Consider the following 19,273-nt stretch of genomic DNA (forward strand, 5'->3'; position numbering starts at 1 on the left):
CTTCGTCTCCTCCGACTTGTACATCCAGACGCCCCATCTCGACAGTAGCCAGAAAACCTACACGCTCCCCTGTCTTGACTGCCAACACCGCTACTACCTCCCGACGAAGCTACCTGACCAACGAGCTCCGCTCCCATCAAGCCCGCAACATGGCGCCCCAACTGGACGGCTACTTCTCCAAGGTGGATGAGCTCTCGTCGCACTTCATCGACAGACTCTCCAAGGCCGTCGCCATCCCTTCCATCAGCTCCGAAGCCGCCCGCCGCCCCGATGTCGTCCGCATGGGCGAGTGGCTGCAGACCGAGCTGAAGGCCCTCGGCGCCGAGGTCGAGATGCGGCCCCTGGGCAAGCAGCCCGACCACCCCGAGCTCGACCTCCCGCCCGTCGTCCTCGCCCGCTACGGCCGCGACAAGAGCAAGCGCACCATCCTCGTCTACGGCCACTACGACGTCCAGCCCGCCGAGAAGAGCGACGGCTGGGCCACCGAGCCCCTTCACCCTCACCGTCGGCGAGGACGGCCGCATGTTCGGCCGCGGCAGCACAGACGACAAGGGCCCCGTCCTTGGCTGGCTCAACGCCATCGAGGCCCACCAGAAGGCCGGCGTCGACTTCCCCGTCAACCTGCTCATGTGCTTCGAGGGCATGGAGGAGTACGGTTCCGAGGGGCTCGAGGAGCTGATTGAGAAGGAGGGCAAGGGCTACTTTGCCGACGCCGACGCCGTCTGCATCTCGGACAACTACTGGCTCGGCACCGAGAAGCCATGCCTCACCTACGGCCTGCGCGGATGCAACTACTACAGCGTCGAGATCTCGGGGCCCGGCGCCGACTTGCACTCGGGCGTCTTCGGCGGTACCGCACAGGAGCCCATGACTGACCTGGTGCGCGTTCTGGGCAGCCTGGTGGACACGCACGGCAAGATCCAGATTCCCGGCATCATGGAGCAGGTGGCGGCTGTCACGGCCGACGAGGAGTCGCTCTACGACAACATCAGCTTCACCATGGACAACCTCCACGAGTCGCTGGGCTCCAAGACGACCATCTTCGAGGACAAGAAGCCCACGCTCATGGCCCGCTGGCGCTACCCCTCGCTCTCGGTGCACGGCGTCGAGGGCGCCTTCTCGGCCCCCGGCGCCAAGACGGTCATCCCCGCCAAGGTGATCGGCAAGTTCTCCATCCGCACGGTCCCGGACATGGACATCGACCAGACCAACGAGTGCGTGTACAAGTTTGTGCGCGAGACGTTCGCCAAGCTGGGCCCAAGAACACGCTCAATGTGTACGCCCAGCACACGGGCAAGTGGTGGGTGGCGAGCCCGAACCATTGGAACTTCCGCGCCGCCGGCAAGGCCGTCGAGCGCGTCTGGGGCGTCCAGCCCGACTTCACCCGCGAGGGCGGCAGCATCCCCGTTACCCTCACCTTCGAGCAGGCCACGGGCAAGAACGTGCTGCTGCTGCCCATGGGCAGCTCCACCGACGGCGCCCATTCCATCAACGAGAAGTTGGACAAGAAGAACTACATCGAGGGCATCAAGCTCTTGGGGGCTTATCTGCACTATGTCGCCGAGGAGCAGCAGATCTAAGCGATCTCAGGTCTTGTGATAAGCAAGGGGCCACTTGGGTCACGTAATGGCCCAACATCAAATGTCAAGCCGTGTAGGTGGAACCTGGTGAGACGAAGTAGTTGTTAGTATACCAACTATAAAACATACGTCTTATACACGCATAAGCTACTCCTGCTGAAGGCATTTGGTATATGGTTTGCGTCCACATCCACACGCGCACTGTTCTAATGGCGTATCATGCAATTGGATGTTTAAAGAGTTGACGATTTCAAATCCGAATTTATCCTTGAATTATACCATTACACCGTCCTACGCATATAATATCGTCTCATGATGTCGTATCATAACAAAATCAAGTGTCGCGAAACCCTTCTCTTCCTGCCCTGTCCCAATAACCCTGGAGACGGGGACAGATTCAAAGGTGAATAATTAGAAACAATGAAGCGCAACTTTTAGGCCTCCATTTGCTCGTCATCGACTCAGTCAAAGCCCAAATGTTGGACATTACTTGCTTCCGCCGAACCAGCTCGAGATGCCGCTCTTGGCCTCGGCCGTCTTTGTCTCGACCTTGCGATCGAACTCGTTCACCTTCTTCAGGGTGTCTTGCTTGAGGTCCTTGCCGTAGTTCTCGACTTCAGCCTTGACCTTGCCCAGGTCTGCTTGTGTCTTGTTGGCCTGTGATTGGGGGATCACCGGTTAGCTTTCTCTCTGAGTATTGATTTTGGGGTGTAGAGGGGGAGGATGCAAGACTCCGACTCACAAACTGGTCGATCTTGGCGCCGGCTTGGGCGCCGTACTTCTCGGCATCCTTCTCGGCTTGCGAGGCGCGGCCGGGGATGTGGCTCTTGGCTTCGGCGCTGAACTTGTGGGCGTCGGCTGCGTGTTATGGTCAGCATAACTTGGCTCCGAAGGCAGGCTGTCGCAACTGTATGGCAGGGGAGAGGTTGTGACTACTCACCCTCAGCCTTCTTCTGGGCGACCTTGGGGTTGCCACCCGCGCTGTACAGGTAGTATCCCACACCACCAGCGGCACCGAGGCCGAGGATGAGGGGCATGCGTGAACGAGACATGTTGTTTGTGTGTTGTAGAGGGCGTGGGATCCTTTGGTGACGATGATGCGTAGGATGGGAGAGATGGTGAGGGAAGCTCGAAAGGGGAAAAAGGAGCTGTGGTTGGATTTAAGTTGTTTGGAAATGGATGGGATTGGAGAGGAGGGGAAGACAAACGAAGTCACACATGGGCAGGAGGACAAAAATACGCAGGGAAGGCGGGGGGGGGAGGACAGGTAGGTTGGGTTCCTGTTACGGGATGTGTGATGGCATGATTACTACATACGTGCATGTACGTAGTGTGTATGCACTCTACTTCTTGGATTTCTTTTGCTTCGAGCATTGCCTTTTAGGTACCACGGACTGCGGACGGGAGATCCGGACTACAGATCGATCCATGTGCCATGTGCCATGCTGCTGCTGCTGCTGCTGCTGCTCTACACAAGTCGCAAGTCGCAAGTCGCAAGTCGCGACAACCTGAATGACGTAGATGGCCTAAGCAACTGAGCTTGCCGAGGAGCCAAGAGCTCCTCCCCTGTACGTACGTATGTATGTATGTATGTATGTAGCGCTGTTGCTGGGAATGGTCCAGGCAGAGGAAAGTGGGTTCGGATATTTCCCGTCCCAATTGCCAAATGTCCTGCTGCTGCTGCACGCATCTCAGGTCCGTGTAGATTACATCATCAGTGACTGGAGATGGCATCTCGCGACATGGAACACCGTCGCATACCGTGGCCAGCTTGATGCTGAGACGGAAGACGGATTCCATTCCTACTTTGCATGCCTTAGCCGTCCTCGTCATCGCCCCGTCGTCGCAAATCCCGCTGCATACAGCTAATACAACTAACTAGCTACTTGAGTAGCTCTTTTCAGTCTCACAGGCTAGTCTGCATACTTGCATCTTGCTCCTTGCTCCTTGCTCCTTGCTCCTTGCTCCTTGCTCCTTGCTCCTTGCTCCTTGCTCCTTGCAACTGCCTCGCAAAAACCACTTTCCGCTCCCCTTTCTCACGTTACTCCTCAGTCCCTCCTGGGCCGCGCACATCTATCCCGTCTTTTCCCCAGGAGACGGAAGAGGAAGAAACAAAAAAAAAAAAAAAAAAAGAAACTCACCTGCTTACTTGCTTGTGACTAGCTAGCATGGTCTAATCGCGCGATCACATTCTTCCCCCTTTGTTCCGGCCTCTCACTGCACTTTGCAAGTCCGGGGCCCCCACACAATGAAACACAGAGTGCGCACATCACGGCGCGTATCACCTCTCAAAGATAGCGATATCGATCATGAGATTATCCTGGTAGACCATTCGGGCACCTCTGCCATCGGGGGCAACGGCTCTCCTCGACCCGCCCAAAGCCCCGATCCAGACAACACCACTTCCAGCCATCTCGCCAACACCCCGGGAGCCAACCGGCCCTCGTCCTTCTCCGAAAGCCGGCTACCATTGCGGGATGCTGCTGCCCCCATCTCTGAACACGGCGCCGACGACACGCGGGGACAGCCAAGTGGTACCTCGAACGATTCGAGCAACAGCAACAACAAGAACGCTCCTCCCGAAGATCGAGAGCCCCAGGTAACCGAAGAAGCTGGCCCCTCGCGGGGAGTGACAGGACAAACAGCGACGGACGCAGCGGCTGTGTCAGAGGATGGGCAGCGCAGGAAAGATAAACACACCCGCTCACATCACAAACCGCCGGAAACGGCGATTGATATACTCTACGAAAATGAGAGAGGCGGCTTTCTCTGTGGCATACCTCTATTCTCCTCGGCTGCGCTAGGCAACCTCGACCCCTCGGCCTGGACCAACTCTAACCACAAGCCGAGTCCGACCAGCCCCAAAACTGCGCAACCGCCAGATCCAAGCTGGGAGTGGGCGTGGCCCGAGTGGCGGGTGAATAAAGATGATGCGATCGATGCAGATCAGGATGGCTGGGAGTACTCGTTCATGTTTGCTAAGAAATTCTCATGGCACGGCCCCAAGTGGTGGAATTCCTTCGTGCGAAGGCGGGCCTGGATCCGGCGGCGCATAAAGAAGGGGATCGGTTATCAAGCCAACGACCCCCATCTGCTCAACCCAGAATACTTTACTGTCGAGGCTTCCGCGACAAAGCACCTTCCCTTGCGCGATGGCGCGGCCAGCATGCTCGATTCGGCTTCGCGCACCAGCGCGTGTGTGCTCCATGAGGAAGACAATGTATCGGAGAAGAAGGACATCGAATCCGTGGACACGCTAATGGTGCTCCTGAGGGTATCACGTATCGATCGGGAGAAGTTGGATGCTGTCCAGAACTACCTCGAGCACGCGGCGGACGACTGGTTGGATCTGCAGAACCACATGCACGAGATCATGTCCATGTTCGTGTTCCAGGCGTCGCGCCGACTGCTGTTAACGAGACTTATGAGCATGCACGACGAAGTCGCCAAGAAGGACGAGGAAGGAGGCAGCGAAAGGGTGAAACACCTGGCGGCGGCAGTGACGCACGCCGAAGAGGAACTGCGCCGGCTCGAGTACTGGAGCGACGTTAAGGGCGTGGCGGAAGACGTCGAGGACAATGGAGACCTGAAGCCGTAGTAGTAGTACGTGGTGGCATGGTGTGCATGGACGATTCTCACGGTTATTTATTGGGCGGCGTACATAAAGCGGATGGTGAAGGAAGACTTGGTCACATTGATACCCTGGAATAAAATATAGCAGTAATACTAATCATTCCGTTTCGTAACGTTATCATCCCAGTATGAAGTACGGCAGCGGGAAGGGCATATGAATAGCTGGTTAAACAACTTCTATGAAAGCCCTTGTCGTCCTGTCCTGGTGGCCTGGCATATTTCCGTCTTCACGGGGAGCGCATAAATTTGCTCCAGGACAGATGATTAGAGGTCAAGGCAGAAATTGCAGAAGTGGTTTGGTTTCCCGAATGGATATCATTTAACAAAACGCCCCCTGCCTCTTTGAACAGGCAGGTATGATTTCGCCCAAACTCCAGTCGCCATGGTCTACGAAACTTTTTGCTATTTCTCGGCCGAGTCCATAACGCCACAAGATGCCAAAGGGATAGCAACAGACCGTGTGATACGAACATATATCCATCGATCATGAGAAGTGGATGTTCTCCGAGTTGAAGGCGTACAGCAGCTTCAGGAAATCCGTCTCGTCGAGCTTTCCGGACCGCTGGTCCGCCAGCTTGGTGTCGTCTTCGAGGACCTTGCGGATCTTCTCGCGGACGAGCAGCGCCACCCGTGTCTTACGGCGCTTGCTCTGAGTCTTGGGCACCACCGCGTTCCCACTGCCGAAGAAGGAGGGCGTGGTGTCATTGTCGGCGTCTTCGACGTCCATAATGCCGCCCCAGCCCTCCTCATCGAGCGGCTCGTCGCCCGCGCTGGGCTCCACGTTCTCCTGCTGATCTATATCCATTTCCTCGTCGTCTTCCACCTCGGCGTCGTCAACCGGGCTATCGTCAACCGGCACGTTGTTCAGCGAACACCAGATCCGGTAGTTGCGCTCAACCATACCGAGGACCTCTTTGGTGAACCACGACGCGCGGAGAGTTTTGTTACGACGGTTGAAGCAGATCTGTGACCGGTCAGCGTTACATTCGATGGCAATCACAAGGCTCTGCGGTGTCTAATAGTCTGATAAGACCTGAAAACGGCAAGGGATGCGCAACGTACTCTCAGCATGCCATCCCACTCCTCAAAACTGACGTTAGGACGGTCGCTTCCCATCTTGGGTTCAATGCGAACTACTGCTGACTCCACCAGGGGCGGTGGTGAGAAGTTCTGCGGAGTTTATGTGTAAGCTGCCATAGTTCGTAGGTGGGAGTCCACAAGGGTTCATTATCATGCCCAATGCATCTTAGTTAGTTAGTTGCCTACTTACCTTCTTGCCAACCTTCAGAATGCTATTTCTTTTAGTCAGCCTCGGATTCACACGACTTCTCATGCAAGGAAAGACTTACTGTGTGATTTTAGCCCAGAACTGACTGTTCACCGAAAGCCGACAGTAGAGCGAATCTCCAGGCTTAGCTGTGAGGCGAAGAGCAAACTCTCTCTGAAACCTGACCGGGTGTGAGCAACTATCCGGTATAGATGATATTCGTTCTAGGCCTACTCACATAAGAACGCAGCATCGTGGCGGCTTGGGCATTTGCAGAATCCTGTGTGGCCATTGTTAGTCAAGTTTCGTGACAAACAACCACGCGAGCATTTCAGGAACCCTATGTAGACAGTAGCACTTACTTGAAGACCAAAGGACTCGAAATCTGATATGGTGTGTTGCTGACCAGCACGTCGAACTCAGGTAGTTTCTCCATCTTGATGACGTCTAGGAGCCCGGTCAGTATCAGCCGTTGAACTGGGTGTGGGTGACATTACCTCCCAGCAAGACTTCCAATTTCCGTTGCTCAGGTTTTCTAGGCCCAGGTTAGCACATGCTCTTTTGACGATGGCCCAAGTATTCCGCGCATGCCCCAGGGGTGTTAATGGTGATGCCAAGCCTCGGCCGCCCCTGAGACATGATTCGAAGAAAGAGTCCAAGTGCAAGAATAGCTTACCCCTGAACACGCTTCGTGACCTCGGCCGCCTATTAGCCAGGTGTTAGCCGCCCTGTCTCTCACAGCTCCCAGCCCGGCCCAGCAAGGGTATGTATTTACCATTCGGGGATCGATTTCCACGGCGATTAACTTTCGGGCTTTCTCTAGGATGCGAATTGAGATGTTTCCTGTTCCCGGACCGACTTCGAGGACTGTGTCGGTTTCCTGAAAAGGAGGGTGAGCATGCAAGGTTCGTTGTCGAGATATGGTGTAGACAGGGTTCCACCTACTTTGATGAAGGCCTTCTGTACAATAGCATCTGCCAATAATCATCAGCCATGGTTCAGGATAGGTTGTACTTTGCTCTCACCTGCGATACCCGGGTTCTTCAGAATATGCTGGCCATAGCTGGGAGGCGAGATATCAGCATGGGCGCATCAAGCGGACGGAGCTGTACAAGGCGCCTACCTCGACGTATTGAATTTGAAGATGTTATTGGGAGCCTGCTGCTTCTTTCCTCCAGAAGGGCGGTCGTAGGGACTGGCCGGGGCGCCATTGCGGCCCTTTGCTGTCTTTGCCTTGCCCATGTTGCAGAAGGTGAGAGTGGGTGATTGCGCCAAAGGAACAAGCGACGCGGAGGTGCACGACGATGAGGGGCGGAGGGATGGCGCTCGAAATATTTTGGGAGGTTTCTGGTTATCGGCCGCTTATCTTAGCAGTGGTTTTCGTTCGGCGCAGGCCTAAACCGATCCCTGTCATTCTGGGAAGTCAGATTGGCGGGGCATCGACCTGTCCAATCGAGGGACCTGACGCGCCCGAAGCAAGCACCTGAAGCACCTGGAGCACCTGGAGCACCTGGAAGCAGGCGCAAATGGCCCCGTTTTTCTTTCTCTCTGTATATAAACATGAACACCATGGCCGGCACGAATCAAGCACGGATGGCCCGATCATCGTAACATCGCGCCAGTCAACATTCACTCTATCCACGCTCGAGGAACTACGGGCCAGGACCGACTGCTGCAAGCTGAAGCTGCAAGCTGCAACGACCTCCATCGATACACGCCCTTCCTTCGATCGCCGACACCAACAGACACCACACGTATACGGCGCTTGGGGAGAGCTTCTCCCTTGAGACCATTGCCCGCCATGGCAAACCGACAGAGCTTCCTCGACATGCCCGCGCCGGAAAACTACGTCGCCGGCTTGGGTCGAGGCGCCACCGGTTTCACCACTCGATCAGATCTGGGTCCCGCCCGCGAAGGCCCTTCCGAAGATCAGATCAAGGAAGCCCTGGCCAAGAGAGCCGCACAGCTGGGGTTTGGCGATGCAGCCAAGAAGGACGACGACAAAGAGGACGACAACGCCAACGACGAGCGGTTCCAGGACCCCGACAGTGAGGTCGGTCTGTTCTCCGGCGGCATTTATGACAAAGAAGATGACGAGGCCGACCGCATCTACAAAGAAGTCGACGAGAAGATGGCGCGGAGGGGAAAGAAGCGCCGAGAGGCCAGGGAGCAAGCCGAGAAGGACGAGCTTGAGCGCAACAACCCCAAGATACAACATCAATTCTCCGATTTAAAACGTGGCCTGGAGAAGGTAACCGTTGATGAGTGGGCCAACCTCCCGGAAGTCAGCGATCTCACAGGCAAAGCCCGGAGAGCAAGAGAGGCCCGGAATAACCAGCGCAGCTATGCCGTGCCCGACAGTGTCATTGCTGCTGCTTCGGGCGCTGGCGAGCTCGGCTCCATGGTCGTGGATGGACCCGAGCCGTCTGGCGCATCCGCCGAAGGGACCATGACAAATTTCGCCAAGATTGGTGAGGCGCGAGACAAAGTCCTTCAAGTTAGGCTGGACCAGGCGTCGCAAAGCAGTGGCACAGCCTCCACGGTCGGGAGCGCGAGCAGTATCGACCCCAAAGGCTACCTCACCAGCCTGGCCAAGTCCCAGCTACCCGAGAGCGCCGCACAGGTCGGAGACATCAACCGTGTTCGCGAGCTGCTAAACTCGGTCATCAAGACGAACCCGAACAACGGCCCTGGCTGGATCGCGGCTGCGCGCCTGGAAGAGATGGCTGGCAAGATCGTACAAGCACGGAACCTCATGTCCAAAGGATGTCAACAGTGTCCCAAAAACGAGGATGTATGGCTGGAGAACATCCGACTCAACGAAGGACGGAACGCCAAAATCATTGCAGCCGACGCCATCAAACTAAACAACAGTTCCGTGAGATTGTGGGTCGAGGCCATGAAGCTGGAGACAGATCCCAGAAGCAAGAAGATTGTCATCAGAAAAGCCTTGGATCACATTCCTGAATCGGAGGCATTGTGGAAAGAGGCAGTGAACCTGGAGGAAGACCCAGGAGATGCGCGACTACTCCTCGCCAAGGCCACGGAGCTCATCCCGAGATCTCTTGATCTATGGCTGGCTCTGGCCCACCTGGAAACCCCCGAGAACGCCCAGAAAGTGCTCAACAAGGCGCGCAAACATCTCCCGACTTCGCACGAGATCTGGATCGCTGCGGCAAGACTGCAGGAGCAGCTGGGCACAGCCACCAAACTCAACGTGCCCAAGCGTGCGGTCCAAGTTCTGGCAAAGGAAGGGGCTATGCCCAAACGCGAAGTCTGGATCGAGGAGGCTGAGAAGTGCGAGGCCGAGGGTGCCGTCGTCACCTGTGGCTTGATTGTTCAAGAGACGCTGGGTTGGAATCTCGACGAGGATGACGACCGTAAAGACACATGGATGGAAGATGCTCGCTCCAGTATTAATAGAGGCATGTACATCACAGCTAGGGCCATATATGCCTATGCTCTGCGCGTGTTCCCGACGAGCAAAACCATCTGGCTGGCGGCGGCTGATCTGGAGCGGGTTCACGGCACCAAGGACGAGTTGTGGGCCGTTCTCGAGAAGGCTGTGAACGCCTGTCCACGGTCCGAGATCTTGTGGATGATGCTTGCCAAGGAGAAGTGGCTTGCCGGGGAGATTGACAATGCGCGACGAGTGCTCGGCCGCGCTTTCCAACAGAACCCCAACAACGAGGATATCTGGTTGGCTGCGGTCAAGCTCGAAGCCGAGAACAACCAGATCCAGCAAGCGCGCGAGTTGCTGAAGAAGGCGCGCCAAGAGGCGCCCACTGACCGTGTCTGGATGAAGTCAGCAGCCTTTGAGCGGACACTCGAGGACAACGACGCCGCCTTGGATCTGGCTAGTGAGGCCTTGGACCAGTTCCCCGCCTTCCCCAAGCTGTGGATGATCAAGGGTCAGATCTACGAAGACATGGGCAAACCTCTGCAGGCCCGCGAGGCTTATGGCACGGGCGTGAAGGCCTGTCCATCCTCGGTACCGCTCTGGCTCCTCTACGTTCGGCTCGAGGAGAAGCTGGGCCAACTTCCCAAGGCGCGCTCCGTGCTCGACCGCGCCCGCCTCGCCGTCCCCAAGAACCCAGAGCTCTGGTGCGAGAGCGTACGCATCGAGCGCCGCGCCGGCAACACCAAGCAGGCCGAGGCCATCATGGAGCGGGCCCTGCGCGACGTCCCCAAACCCGCCCAGGGCGCGCTCTGGTCCGAGAAGATCTGGCACCTGACGCAGCGGCCCCAGCGCAAGGCCCGCGGCCTCGAGGCCATCAAAGAGGTCGACAACGACCCCACGCTGCTCGTGGCCGTGGCCCGCATCTTCTGGGGCGAGCGCAAGCTCGACAAGGCCCAGAACTGGTTCGAGAAAGCCCTCGTCCGCGACGCCGACCTCGGCGACTCTTGGGCCTGGTACTACAAGTTCCTCCTCGAGCACGGCACGTCCGAGAAGCGCGGCGAGGTCGTCGACAAGTGCGTCCAGGTCGAGCCTCGCCACGGCGAGGTCTGGCAGCGCATCGCCAAGACGCCGGCCAACTCGCGCAAGGGTGTCGAGGAGATCCTCCAGGCCGTGGCTACCGAGCTACGGTGATGATCACAAGGCGTCTCTCTCCGTCTCTCGGTTGGGCATTTACGTGTTTTTGGGATGGATGGATGATAAGATGTAGAGACGAACAGAAAGAGAGAAAATGAATTCGTACAAATATACCCTCACGATCGTATTTACCTGCCTAGGTAATTAATCAGCCAGAGCTTATTAAGAACAGATACTAGCATCTCCAATTTAACAGAATCTTGGCAATAAGTGCCCACGGAATTGACATTATGCTTGGGGAGAGGAGTGATCGACCTAGCCCCTATTTCGTCGGCCTCGACGTGTTTCGCGTGATTATAAGTCTTTCAAGAGTAGATCAATCATGTAGAATCACCCAAGGATATGGAGCATATGGTGAGACTTCTTCTACAAACAAAAGCATACACTGCGAAAGCCAGCCGTCATCTTCTAGCTTCTTGCTCGTTCGCCGCTCTCTTTCTCTCGATTAACTCGGCCTTCCCTTCACTCTTCGCTGCGCTTTTCCACAGGGGGTATATCCTCCTCAACAATTTCGCTATGGAACAGTAACAACAGCATACTTTGTTCGCTTCTTCCTGGTGATTTGCTGATGTTTGTATTTTTGGACGCTTCCTGGCCATCAACAAATTCCGATAATAATGCACAAACGCAGGAGAGAGAAACAAAACGAAACCTAGGATTTCCTCGTCTACTTTCAAACGCCGTCCAGAAAAGATCTCTTCTGCTTGCTTCTACAATTCGTCAATTTTTTGGGGGGGGGGGGGCTCAATGGTAAAAAGCAGATGCAGAGGGGACAAAGGAGAAACAACAGTCCGTGTTTTCACGCTCTGTTTAAGTTGCCCATGGCTCATGAATAAAGCATACATAAAATAAAAGGAACATGGAGAAGAAAATGAACATGCTAATGAGCACAAGGTATGGTGATGAATACCAGCGTGGTGTGGCCGTGTGGTCCCAGATTCTGTCGTTGCTGTTTGTTGCTGTTGTTCCCAATCTTTGACGCCTCCATAAATCTCGAGTAGCCCTCCCCCAATCGAGCGCTAATCGCCTCCAAATCAAATTGCAAGCCAATGCTGCGGCTTTGGGAGGATCAAATACAAGAACTTCGGCCGTGTAGAAAGAACAGAGGGGATGAGGGGGTTAAAAATGTAAAGTCCAACGCCGAGAGCTCCAAATGCGATGATGCCATGCCATGCCATGCTCGCTCGATATACAGAATCAAAAAAAAATGTAATCATCAAAGCAGACCACAAACAAGGAAAGAAAAGTGTTGACGCAGGAATGCGATTATCAAGGCCTCAACGTGGTGAGGTAAAAGTCGTTAGGATATGCCGATCTCAAAGTCGGTCCCATTAGGTCGTAAAGTTGGGTCGTTTGCCGAATTCGGCTTCACCTTTGTCTGCGCCGTCACCGTCGCACTCCTGATGCGTTGGCTGAGCGGCAAAGTGTATTTCAGCACTCCTTTGACAATGAGCAAGAACTCGTCGTTGAGGATACGCTCCCATCGCTCAGAACCTCCGTCCGTGTCGTTACCGGGCCGGGCAAGACGCAGTTCACCCGAGGCCAGCGATAAGCCAGAGCGGAAAAAAGACCCTTCAAAATTTAGGGGGCTATCCAATGTGACGATATTGCCGAGTCGCATGTTCGGCGCAGACTTGTTCCCTGGGGGCCCCTCTGGTGGACCGACAGGAGGATCGTTTGGAGGATCATCGAGGATATCGAATCCGTCCCCATGGGGGCTTCGCCACCACTCCGAGTCGGTCCCTGCATGGCGTGACTTGGCAAACACTTCCAAGTCGGCCGCGTCCACTGAAACAACCACAATGTTGGGGTTGTGCGCCCTGACGGTAATGTCCATCATGAGCTCCTGTCCGCTGGCCAGCACATTGGAGATATTCACGAGCTCCATGTCCAGGAGAGGCTGCGAAGTCGCAAACATGAACCCGATCGCCCCAGTAATAACAAGAAGCAGCATCACTGTGAGAACCAAACAGCTAGCAAATCGATTAAGGAACGAAGGTCGCTGGCGGTGATAAGATCTCGACTCCAAGTCTTGCTCCCGTTGAATGCGCCGGCTTCGAGGCGACCTATTCGAGCGGATAGAATTTCCGTTGTGTATCAACGGCGTTCGTTCGTCGTCAGCACCCGTCGTAGTGTCGTCCATGTCATAACCGCCGACCATGGTCATCTGGCGTTTGTTCCCATTCATTGGCACGCTTCGGTGGGGAGGAAAGCGCGGGCTGGGTGGGTTGGATGAGACTCTAGACGTGGCACCAGATAGTTTGGAGCGTGCGGCGTTAGGGAATGGAGACTCGTTATCGAAGAGAGAAAGATGGTTGCTGCCATTGCCGCGCCCCCAACGACCCGCGTGGTGATGGTGACGCCCCGTGCCCCTTGCCGAGCCAGAGTTGCTGCGGCTTATTCCTCCATTGCCGTCATCCTCGCCGGTCATACTCTCAGCTCCATTGCTGTTGTAGGTATTGACGAATTTCATATTCTTTCTTATGGCTGGGTTTGCGGCAGTGGTGCCTTCGACGAGGGTATGTATGTTGCGCAGTCCGTTCCGGTCAAGCTGGCTCACCATAGACGTCGCGCTCGGTGTACGTGAGTGATAACGCCGTGGCCTGTCGCTCACATCTGGAGGGTTAGAGTCATACACAAATGTTTCGTCCGAGTCGGATGAATTTGCTTCTTCAACGGCGCTGGCGACTTTGGCCTCGAAGATATCTGCTTTGGATGATGCTACACGTGGCCCTCCTGTTAGCAAGTTGGTCATATGGGCAGTTATACTGGGAGAGCGCAGTGCCAGCTTGGAAGGCTGCTGTGGACTTGTGGCTGCTTCCGTGTGCGACCCTTGGCCGTGCAACTTGACTGGCGATCGACAAGAGGACACCGCAGATGAGATCGACCTTGTCGACTGACTGTGGCGCAACTTGGGTGGTCTTGTATTAAGTAAATTTGACGGCTCACCAGTGCCAGATGTTGGCTGCTTCCGAGTTGTTTTCTTCTTCTCCTTCTTCGGCCTAATCGTTTCAGAGCTCGGCTTGGTTTTTAAGCTCCCGCTTACACCTTGGCCAGGGTCTTTGAGACCCAATGTTACACGGGGCATTGTGTTGACCTCCTCCTCCTCAACTGTGATATGTTTCGATGACGTCTCCCCCGTAGTATGGCCCTTTCCTCCAAACTTCAGTGCCGTACTTGACTGCCGGCTATGTAGCACGGGTGGCGGAGCGACAGAGCTAGACCTTCGCGTGGTGGCTTTTACGCTGCCGCTATCACTACCGCTCTCGCTATTTGTACCATTTCTGCCGGTCCTAGAAGGCATGTGCACAGCAGGATCGGACCTGGAAGCCATCTCGGAGGACGCAGCTGCCGCTTGCGACAGCTTCGCTATGGCCATGTCGAGATTGGGGCCTGGGGTATTGGGTTGGCTGACCTCCTGGACTGTTTCCAGCGTCGAGCTGGTACCACTAGGCCCTCTCGCCGGCGTCCTCATGCCAGAGGGCAACATAACTCCGTCCTCACCTTCGGCATCTGAAGGTGCCTGCGACGAGGCTTCCGTAGGGCGTGGGTTTGGTGAAGGCGTCGCTCGCTGCACATTGATTGCTGGAGGCTCCTGGTCGTTCTTACGGAAAGCCTGAGACGGTGGCACGGCAGGTTTGTTGAGGGCTGGCGGCGGCGACTTCAAGCGCGGCGATACGGGCCAGCGGGGCGAGCTGGCTGGGTGCTCTGTCGCAACCGAGGGCTTCTGGGGCTGCGGTGTACGTGGAATAGGTTCAGGCGTTGAAGGTGGCGGTAGTGTGGGCGTTGTTGCCGCCGAGATCTGCTGCCGGGAAGCTGCGGTGGGAAGATGAGTCGACCTTGACCTTGATGGGCTTGGGTCTTGCGGGGTGTTCTTTCGTTCTTGCAGACTGTTTTTGCGTGAAAGACTGGCTGTCGATGTTACCGATGGACGGGTTGACCTGGCTGTAGGCTTTCCGTGTGTCCTCGCCGGCGAAGTCTCCCTCGATGCTAGAGGTGAGGCTGTGAGAGAAGTGTTTGTAGACGTCCACTTTGATTGTTGTGTGTCGAGATTGGCGTCATGGTCAACCGAGTTCAGGCTCGAGACACTGGCATCCAAGCCGGCGGCAGTGCTGGCGCTATTTGGCAAGGTACCGGACCTGTCCATATTGGCGGGTGTTGAAGTGGGCTCTAACACTGGCAAGGGTTTTGCAAGCACGCCTGGCGTCTCTGGATACTCTGCCACGACTTCCAAAGTTTGCTTTAGCTCGACAATCGGGTGCTCGTGGGTCGAGGGCGGCTGATCATGATGAATCTGGCAGTGGGACTATTGTTGTGACTGGGCCACGGACCGAGCGAGTGGTCGACTAGGGGGCAGATCGCGCAGGTGTGTGTTCGTAGGTTCGTATGACGGGGCAAGCGTTGGGCCGAGGATTCCAGGTGCGAATGGCGAAGTGATGGGTAGCAGTTTGCCCAAGACTATGTTCTCCGACGTGTCGTCCCCCACACAAAGCCCTAGACTCAGAAAAATGCCGGGGCCAGATGGTTTGCGATGATTTGTTTGTTGGTCGATAGTCCTTTCTCCCAGGCCAGAGGCAAGGGCTAACTAAAGGTGCAAGAGTACAACGGGTTGAACTTGGAGAGGCGCCGGTCGTGGGGTGCGGGTAACGGTAGGCCTGCAAGTGGGCAAAGATGGATAGCAACAACCAAAAGACGTACGGCAGAGAAGTACGTAACGCAGAGGAGTCGCAGTGCAGGATGCAGACAGACGTGTGTTGTTGGAAAACCCGTCGTCGGCTGGTTTAACTGGATGACGAAATGTGGAGTTTTGCAGGTGGATGGGGGAGTTTGGAGTCGGCGGGTGGCAGCATTCGTCCCAGTTTGTTCCCAGCGTTGAGTGGTATGTATTTGATGGACAGCACGGGGGGAGAATACGGTAAAGTAGGTAGGGAGGGCGTGCCGACGTCAGACTAAAACAGACAGATAGACAGACAGATAGACAGACAGACAGACGGGAAGACTACGAAGTAGGCCAGCAGACACGAGCAGAATTAGAGAGAAAATAAAACCAGATGATGTAACCTGGGGGGAGAGAGCCCAAGGGGAGAGAGAAAAAGACAAAGTCAGGTTGTCGCATCCATACAATGCTAGCGGTCGAGGGCGAGTGGCCTAGCCTAGCTGGTAGGGCGCTATAATTGTCCGGTGGAAAATGGGCTTTCGGCGCACGAGGGAGAGGGCAGAGGGAGAGCCGGGCAGGGCGGGATGGGGGTGGTTGATGGCTGGCTTAGGGGGCCTTCAGTAATTTTTCATCGAGAGACCAGGGTTTGGTTGGCCGAATCCCCCGTTCAACCACATGCAGACATGCAGACGTGCAGACACGCATAAAGTACCTCTCCTACCATCCTCATACATACCCAGATGCCTATCAGTAGCGTCCATACATATACTTGCCAGGTGCGTAGCCGTACCTGAAGTACCCAAGTACCGTCACAGTCGCTCCCTCCCTCCCTCCCTCTCTAAAACGGCCGTCTACTGTCTACATGTACAATATCCTCGATCGATTCTGATCGCCCGCCTGCATTATGGCTTCTACCTAGTAGCACACAAGTGTACGTACCTGCCGTGTAAGGGTTAATTGCGCTGAAACCAGACAGAGGTCGGGAAATGGTCGCCTTTTATTCAACGCCGACTTTGTGATCTTTCGGTTTCACGTGGATACTGGGTAATCCCCGACCGCTCTCAGGTTTGTGCAACATCCAATATCAATCGTCGCTGATCAAATCTTGATAGATTGCTGCCCTATGGGCCAATCTATCAATAGATTTATGCTCCCAGGTGCCGGGCTCTGCTCTGCTCTGCTCTGCTCTTCTTCAGTCCTGCCGCTGCCAGTCAACACGTCACCATTAGTGCGCCAGCAAAAGATCTCAAAGATGAACAAGGCGCAGGTGATCGCTGGCCAATCATGCAGGAGCAGGTGGTAAGCACAGGAACGCCCGACAGCTCGGATCCAAGCAGATATGGTAAAGCTTGGCTGCTTGGGGGCTTCGTTTTGGTCCGTAAGCAAGTGCAAGTCAGACACTCGGAGTCTAGGTCGAAATCCAGTCACGAGAAAACGGCCGGGAAATATCCGTTTTCGTCATCGACTTGTTGAAGCCTTGGGCCGTTTCGGGCCAAGCTATCCGTACCCAAAACCTGTCCGCTGGGAGTTCTAGTATGTACAAGGTATTGTGTCTTCTGATGAGTCCATCTGCTGCTGCAGGCGATTTACTGGGAGAATAGGGCACACGCACACTTTTCTTCGTCTGTTACACCCCTGACTGTCAAAGTCTAGACAGCGCCATTTCCACGCCAATTTCAGCTCTTGCCCGAGGATCCCGCACAGCATGTACATACAGTACCGCAAGCTTACATATATGGCCATTCCTCTGGAAGACTTGAACAAACCCGGCTTCCAAAGGCTTCGAGCGATAGTACCATGCGGTTGGTTTCTTTATTGATATCGTGACAGTTGATCCGCCAGAGGGCTCCGGCTTCTGCATGTCGACCCCCATTGCGCGTTCTATTACTCCACGCCATTTGACGGTGTGCTAGAAAAACCCACGATCATCAAGAGTCGGGTACAAGCAGGTCGAAAAAAGGCTCCCCCAAGCCATGGTGGTGAAGCCGAGAGATGCCTCCCACGCTTCCGGGGCTCCGGGAAGTGGGTAGGGAGGGAAAAGTGGGAGCACAACGTCCGGCATTGTCGGGCAATGCAAGTTGAGACTACTACGCATTTACAGACCGATGTGGCCAGGCGGCAGCAATTGGAGAAGTGCCAAAGAAGTACCCGTGACTTTGGTCCTGCTGACGACCTGGACTGCTCCTAGACAACTCGAGAAGCCCTACGGATTGTTCCATGGCTTCTTCTCCACGCTGCCACACACGCGCCCCTCGAGGTTTTCTGCCTGCATTGTTTTTGCATCGTGAATTGCAGGGCCTGCACCCCACCGATGCTTGGTTACCGCCATTTGGCAGAGACGCCGATTCCACGCCCAATGATTCCCCCTCCATCCAGTTGCCCAGGTACTCTCCTCAATGCGGTCTTGACAGGAAAATAAGAGGTTGGGATGCACACGCACAAGCGGGTGACTGTCTTGGCACATAATCCCCTACAGAACGAGCGCACAATCAATTCGAGATGCAATACTAATAGAGGGAGGGTATCTTACTCAGCCTCGTGGCATTACATTGCTTCTATCAACCTTGTCCATATGTCTCTAGATGTCATGTCAATGCTGAGACACAGACTGCTAATCCTACCAGCCTGTCAGGAGAGGACATGTGGGCAGACTGGCGATGTGACTGTTTTCAACGTTGTATCGCTTATTGTCTTGCCAACGTGTACGGATGGAGAGAAAAATCCATTGGTGACTTGATCGGGAGCCTTGATTTAAGGTAGCATCCCGAACTGGTTTAACCGGACTTTCATTTAAAGCAGTCACTTCCAGTATGGCCAACCCAACGCGTGAGAGATCTTGCGCAACTGTCGGCTTCTCCATTTTCGTGGTATGTCTGCGTTTGAGCGCATATTCCATGCTTTGGATGGTTGCTGAGGCGTTACCAGGCTTGTCGAGGCTGACACCTACACACCCATCCAAAGTTGCTCCTACATCGAGGACGGTAGCACATCTATTTGCGTGTGTACGGCCGGAAGCAGGGGGCGATCGTGTGCCCTACCTACCGAGTAGATCCGGGACCATCCGCCCGTCAATGTCTTTGGCACATTGTAGTTGGAACGCCCGAGCCTTGCGCACATCTTGAAGCGATTTAGCTTCTCAGACGAGGAGATTGTGTTTGGCTCCTGTGAGCGAGCCAATCCACATTTACTACTTAATTAGAAACAGGCACACGGGCAAGTCGTTTGGCTGTCTGACACCATAATCTGACATAATACACCCAAGCAACGGGCCGTCCAGACGGGCTCTGCCTGCCTTGGCTCAACATCTTGCTGGCCATATATACTGGATTACTGGATTACCTCTCTCGCAAGTGACGGGCAGGGGCCCAGGGCACAACATCCACCCCTTTGTTGGTGATCTGACTTGCCGCTAGCTATGTCAGATTTCCACATTCCCTTCTTGTCTGGTTCTCTGTGTAAGCTTGTTGCGTTGTCCCGTTATCCCGTTCCGGACGGCCTTGGGGTCATCTGCGCAGGAACCCGAGATGGCTATAGGCTCGCCA

At 55.2% G+C, this 19,273-nt stretch overlaps 6 protein-coding genes across 6 annotated transcripts; 3 read left to right on the forward strand and 3 right to left on the reverse strand.

Moving 5' to 3' along the window:
• Window positions 1–149: 149 nt before the first annotated feature.
• PG998_013951 (cytosolic nonspecific dipeptidase) lies at window positions 150–1,580 on the forward strand (the record flags this gene model as incomplete). The annotated part of the gene is made up of 3 exons (XM_066880767.1): window positions 150–449; window positions 514–1,230; window positions 1,287–1,580. 3 exons carry the CDS (start codon window positions 150–152, stop codon window positions 1,578–1,580), a joined length of 1,311 nt encoding a protein of 436 aa, XP_066724906.1.
• A 486-nt stretch (window positions 1,581–2,066) lies between these two features.
• PG998_013952 (uncharacterized protein) lies at window positions 2,067–2,632 on the reverse strand (the record flags this gene model as incomplete). Its single annotated transcript, XM_066880768.1, has 3 exons — window positions 2,067–2,237; window positions 2,323–2,438; window positions 2,521–2,632. 3 exons carry the CDS (start codon window positions 2,630–2,632, stop codon window positions 2,067–2,069), a joined length of 399 nt encoding a protein of 132 aa, XP_066724907.1.
• A 1,196-nt stretch (window positions 2,633–3,828) lies between these two features.
• Window positions 3,829–5,178, forward strand: PG998_013953 (uncharacterized protein; the record flags this gene model as incomplete). The annotated part of the gene is made up of 1 exon (XM_066880769.1): window positions 3,829–5,178. The coding sequence occupies one exon, from the start codon at window positions 3,829–3,831 to the stop codon at window positions 5,176–5,178; it is 1,350 nt and encodes a 449-aa protein (XP_066724908.1).
• Window positions 5,179–5,697: 519 nt separating this feature from the next.
• Window positions 5,698–7,722, reverse strand: PG998_013954 (Dimethyladenosine transferase; the record flags this gene model as incomplete). The annotated part of the gene is made up of 12 exons (XM_066880770.1): window positions 5,698–6,219; window positions 6,276–6,383; window positions 6,484–6,505; window positions 6,563–6,661; window positions 6,719–6,760; window positions 6,843–6,927; window positions 6,978–7,015; window positions 7,157–7,185; window positions 7,256–7,360; window positions 7,426–7,454; window positions 7,506–7,543; window positions 7,604–7,722. 12 exons carry the CDS (start codon window positions 7,720–7,722, stop codon window positions 5,698–5,700), a joined length of 1,236 nt encoding a protein of 411 aa, XP_066724909.1.
• Window positions 7,723–8,281: 559 nt separating this feature from the next.
• On the forward strand, window positions 8,282–11,071 carry PG998_013955 (pre-mRNA-splicing factor prp1; the record flags this gene model as incomplete). The annotated part of the gene is made up of 1 exon (XM_066880771.1): window positions 8,282–11,071. The coding sequence occupies one exon, from the start codon at window positions 8,282–8,284 to the stop codon at window positions 11,069–11,071; it is 2,790 nt and encodes a 929-aa protein (XP_066724910.1).
• Window positions 11,072–12,374: 1,303 nt separating this feature from the next.
• On the reverse strand, window positions 12,375–15,221 carry PG998_013956 (phospholipid metabolism enzyme regulator; the record flags this gene model as incomplete). Its single annotated transcript, XM_066880772.1, has 1 exon — window positions 12,375–15,221. One exon carries the CDS (start codon window positions 15,219–15,221, stop codon window positions 12,375–12,377), a length of 2,847 nt encoding a protein of 948 aa, XP_066724911.1.
• Between the last annotated feature and the right edge of the window lie 4,052 nt (window positions 15,222–19,273).

Source organism: Apiospora kogelbergensis, assembly GCF_038363985.1.
Source record: "Apiospora kogelbergensis strain CBS 113332 chromosome Unknown utg000009l_segment0_segment0, whole genome shotgun sequence".
Lineage (NCBI taxonomy): Eukaryota > Fungi > Ascomycota > Sordariomycetes > Amphisphaeriales > Apiosporaceae > Apiospora > Apiospora kogelbergensis.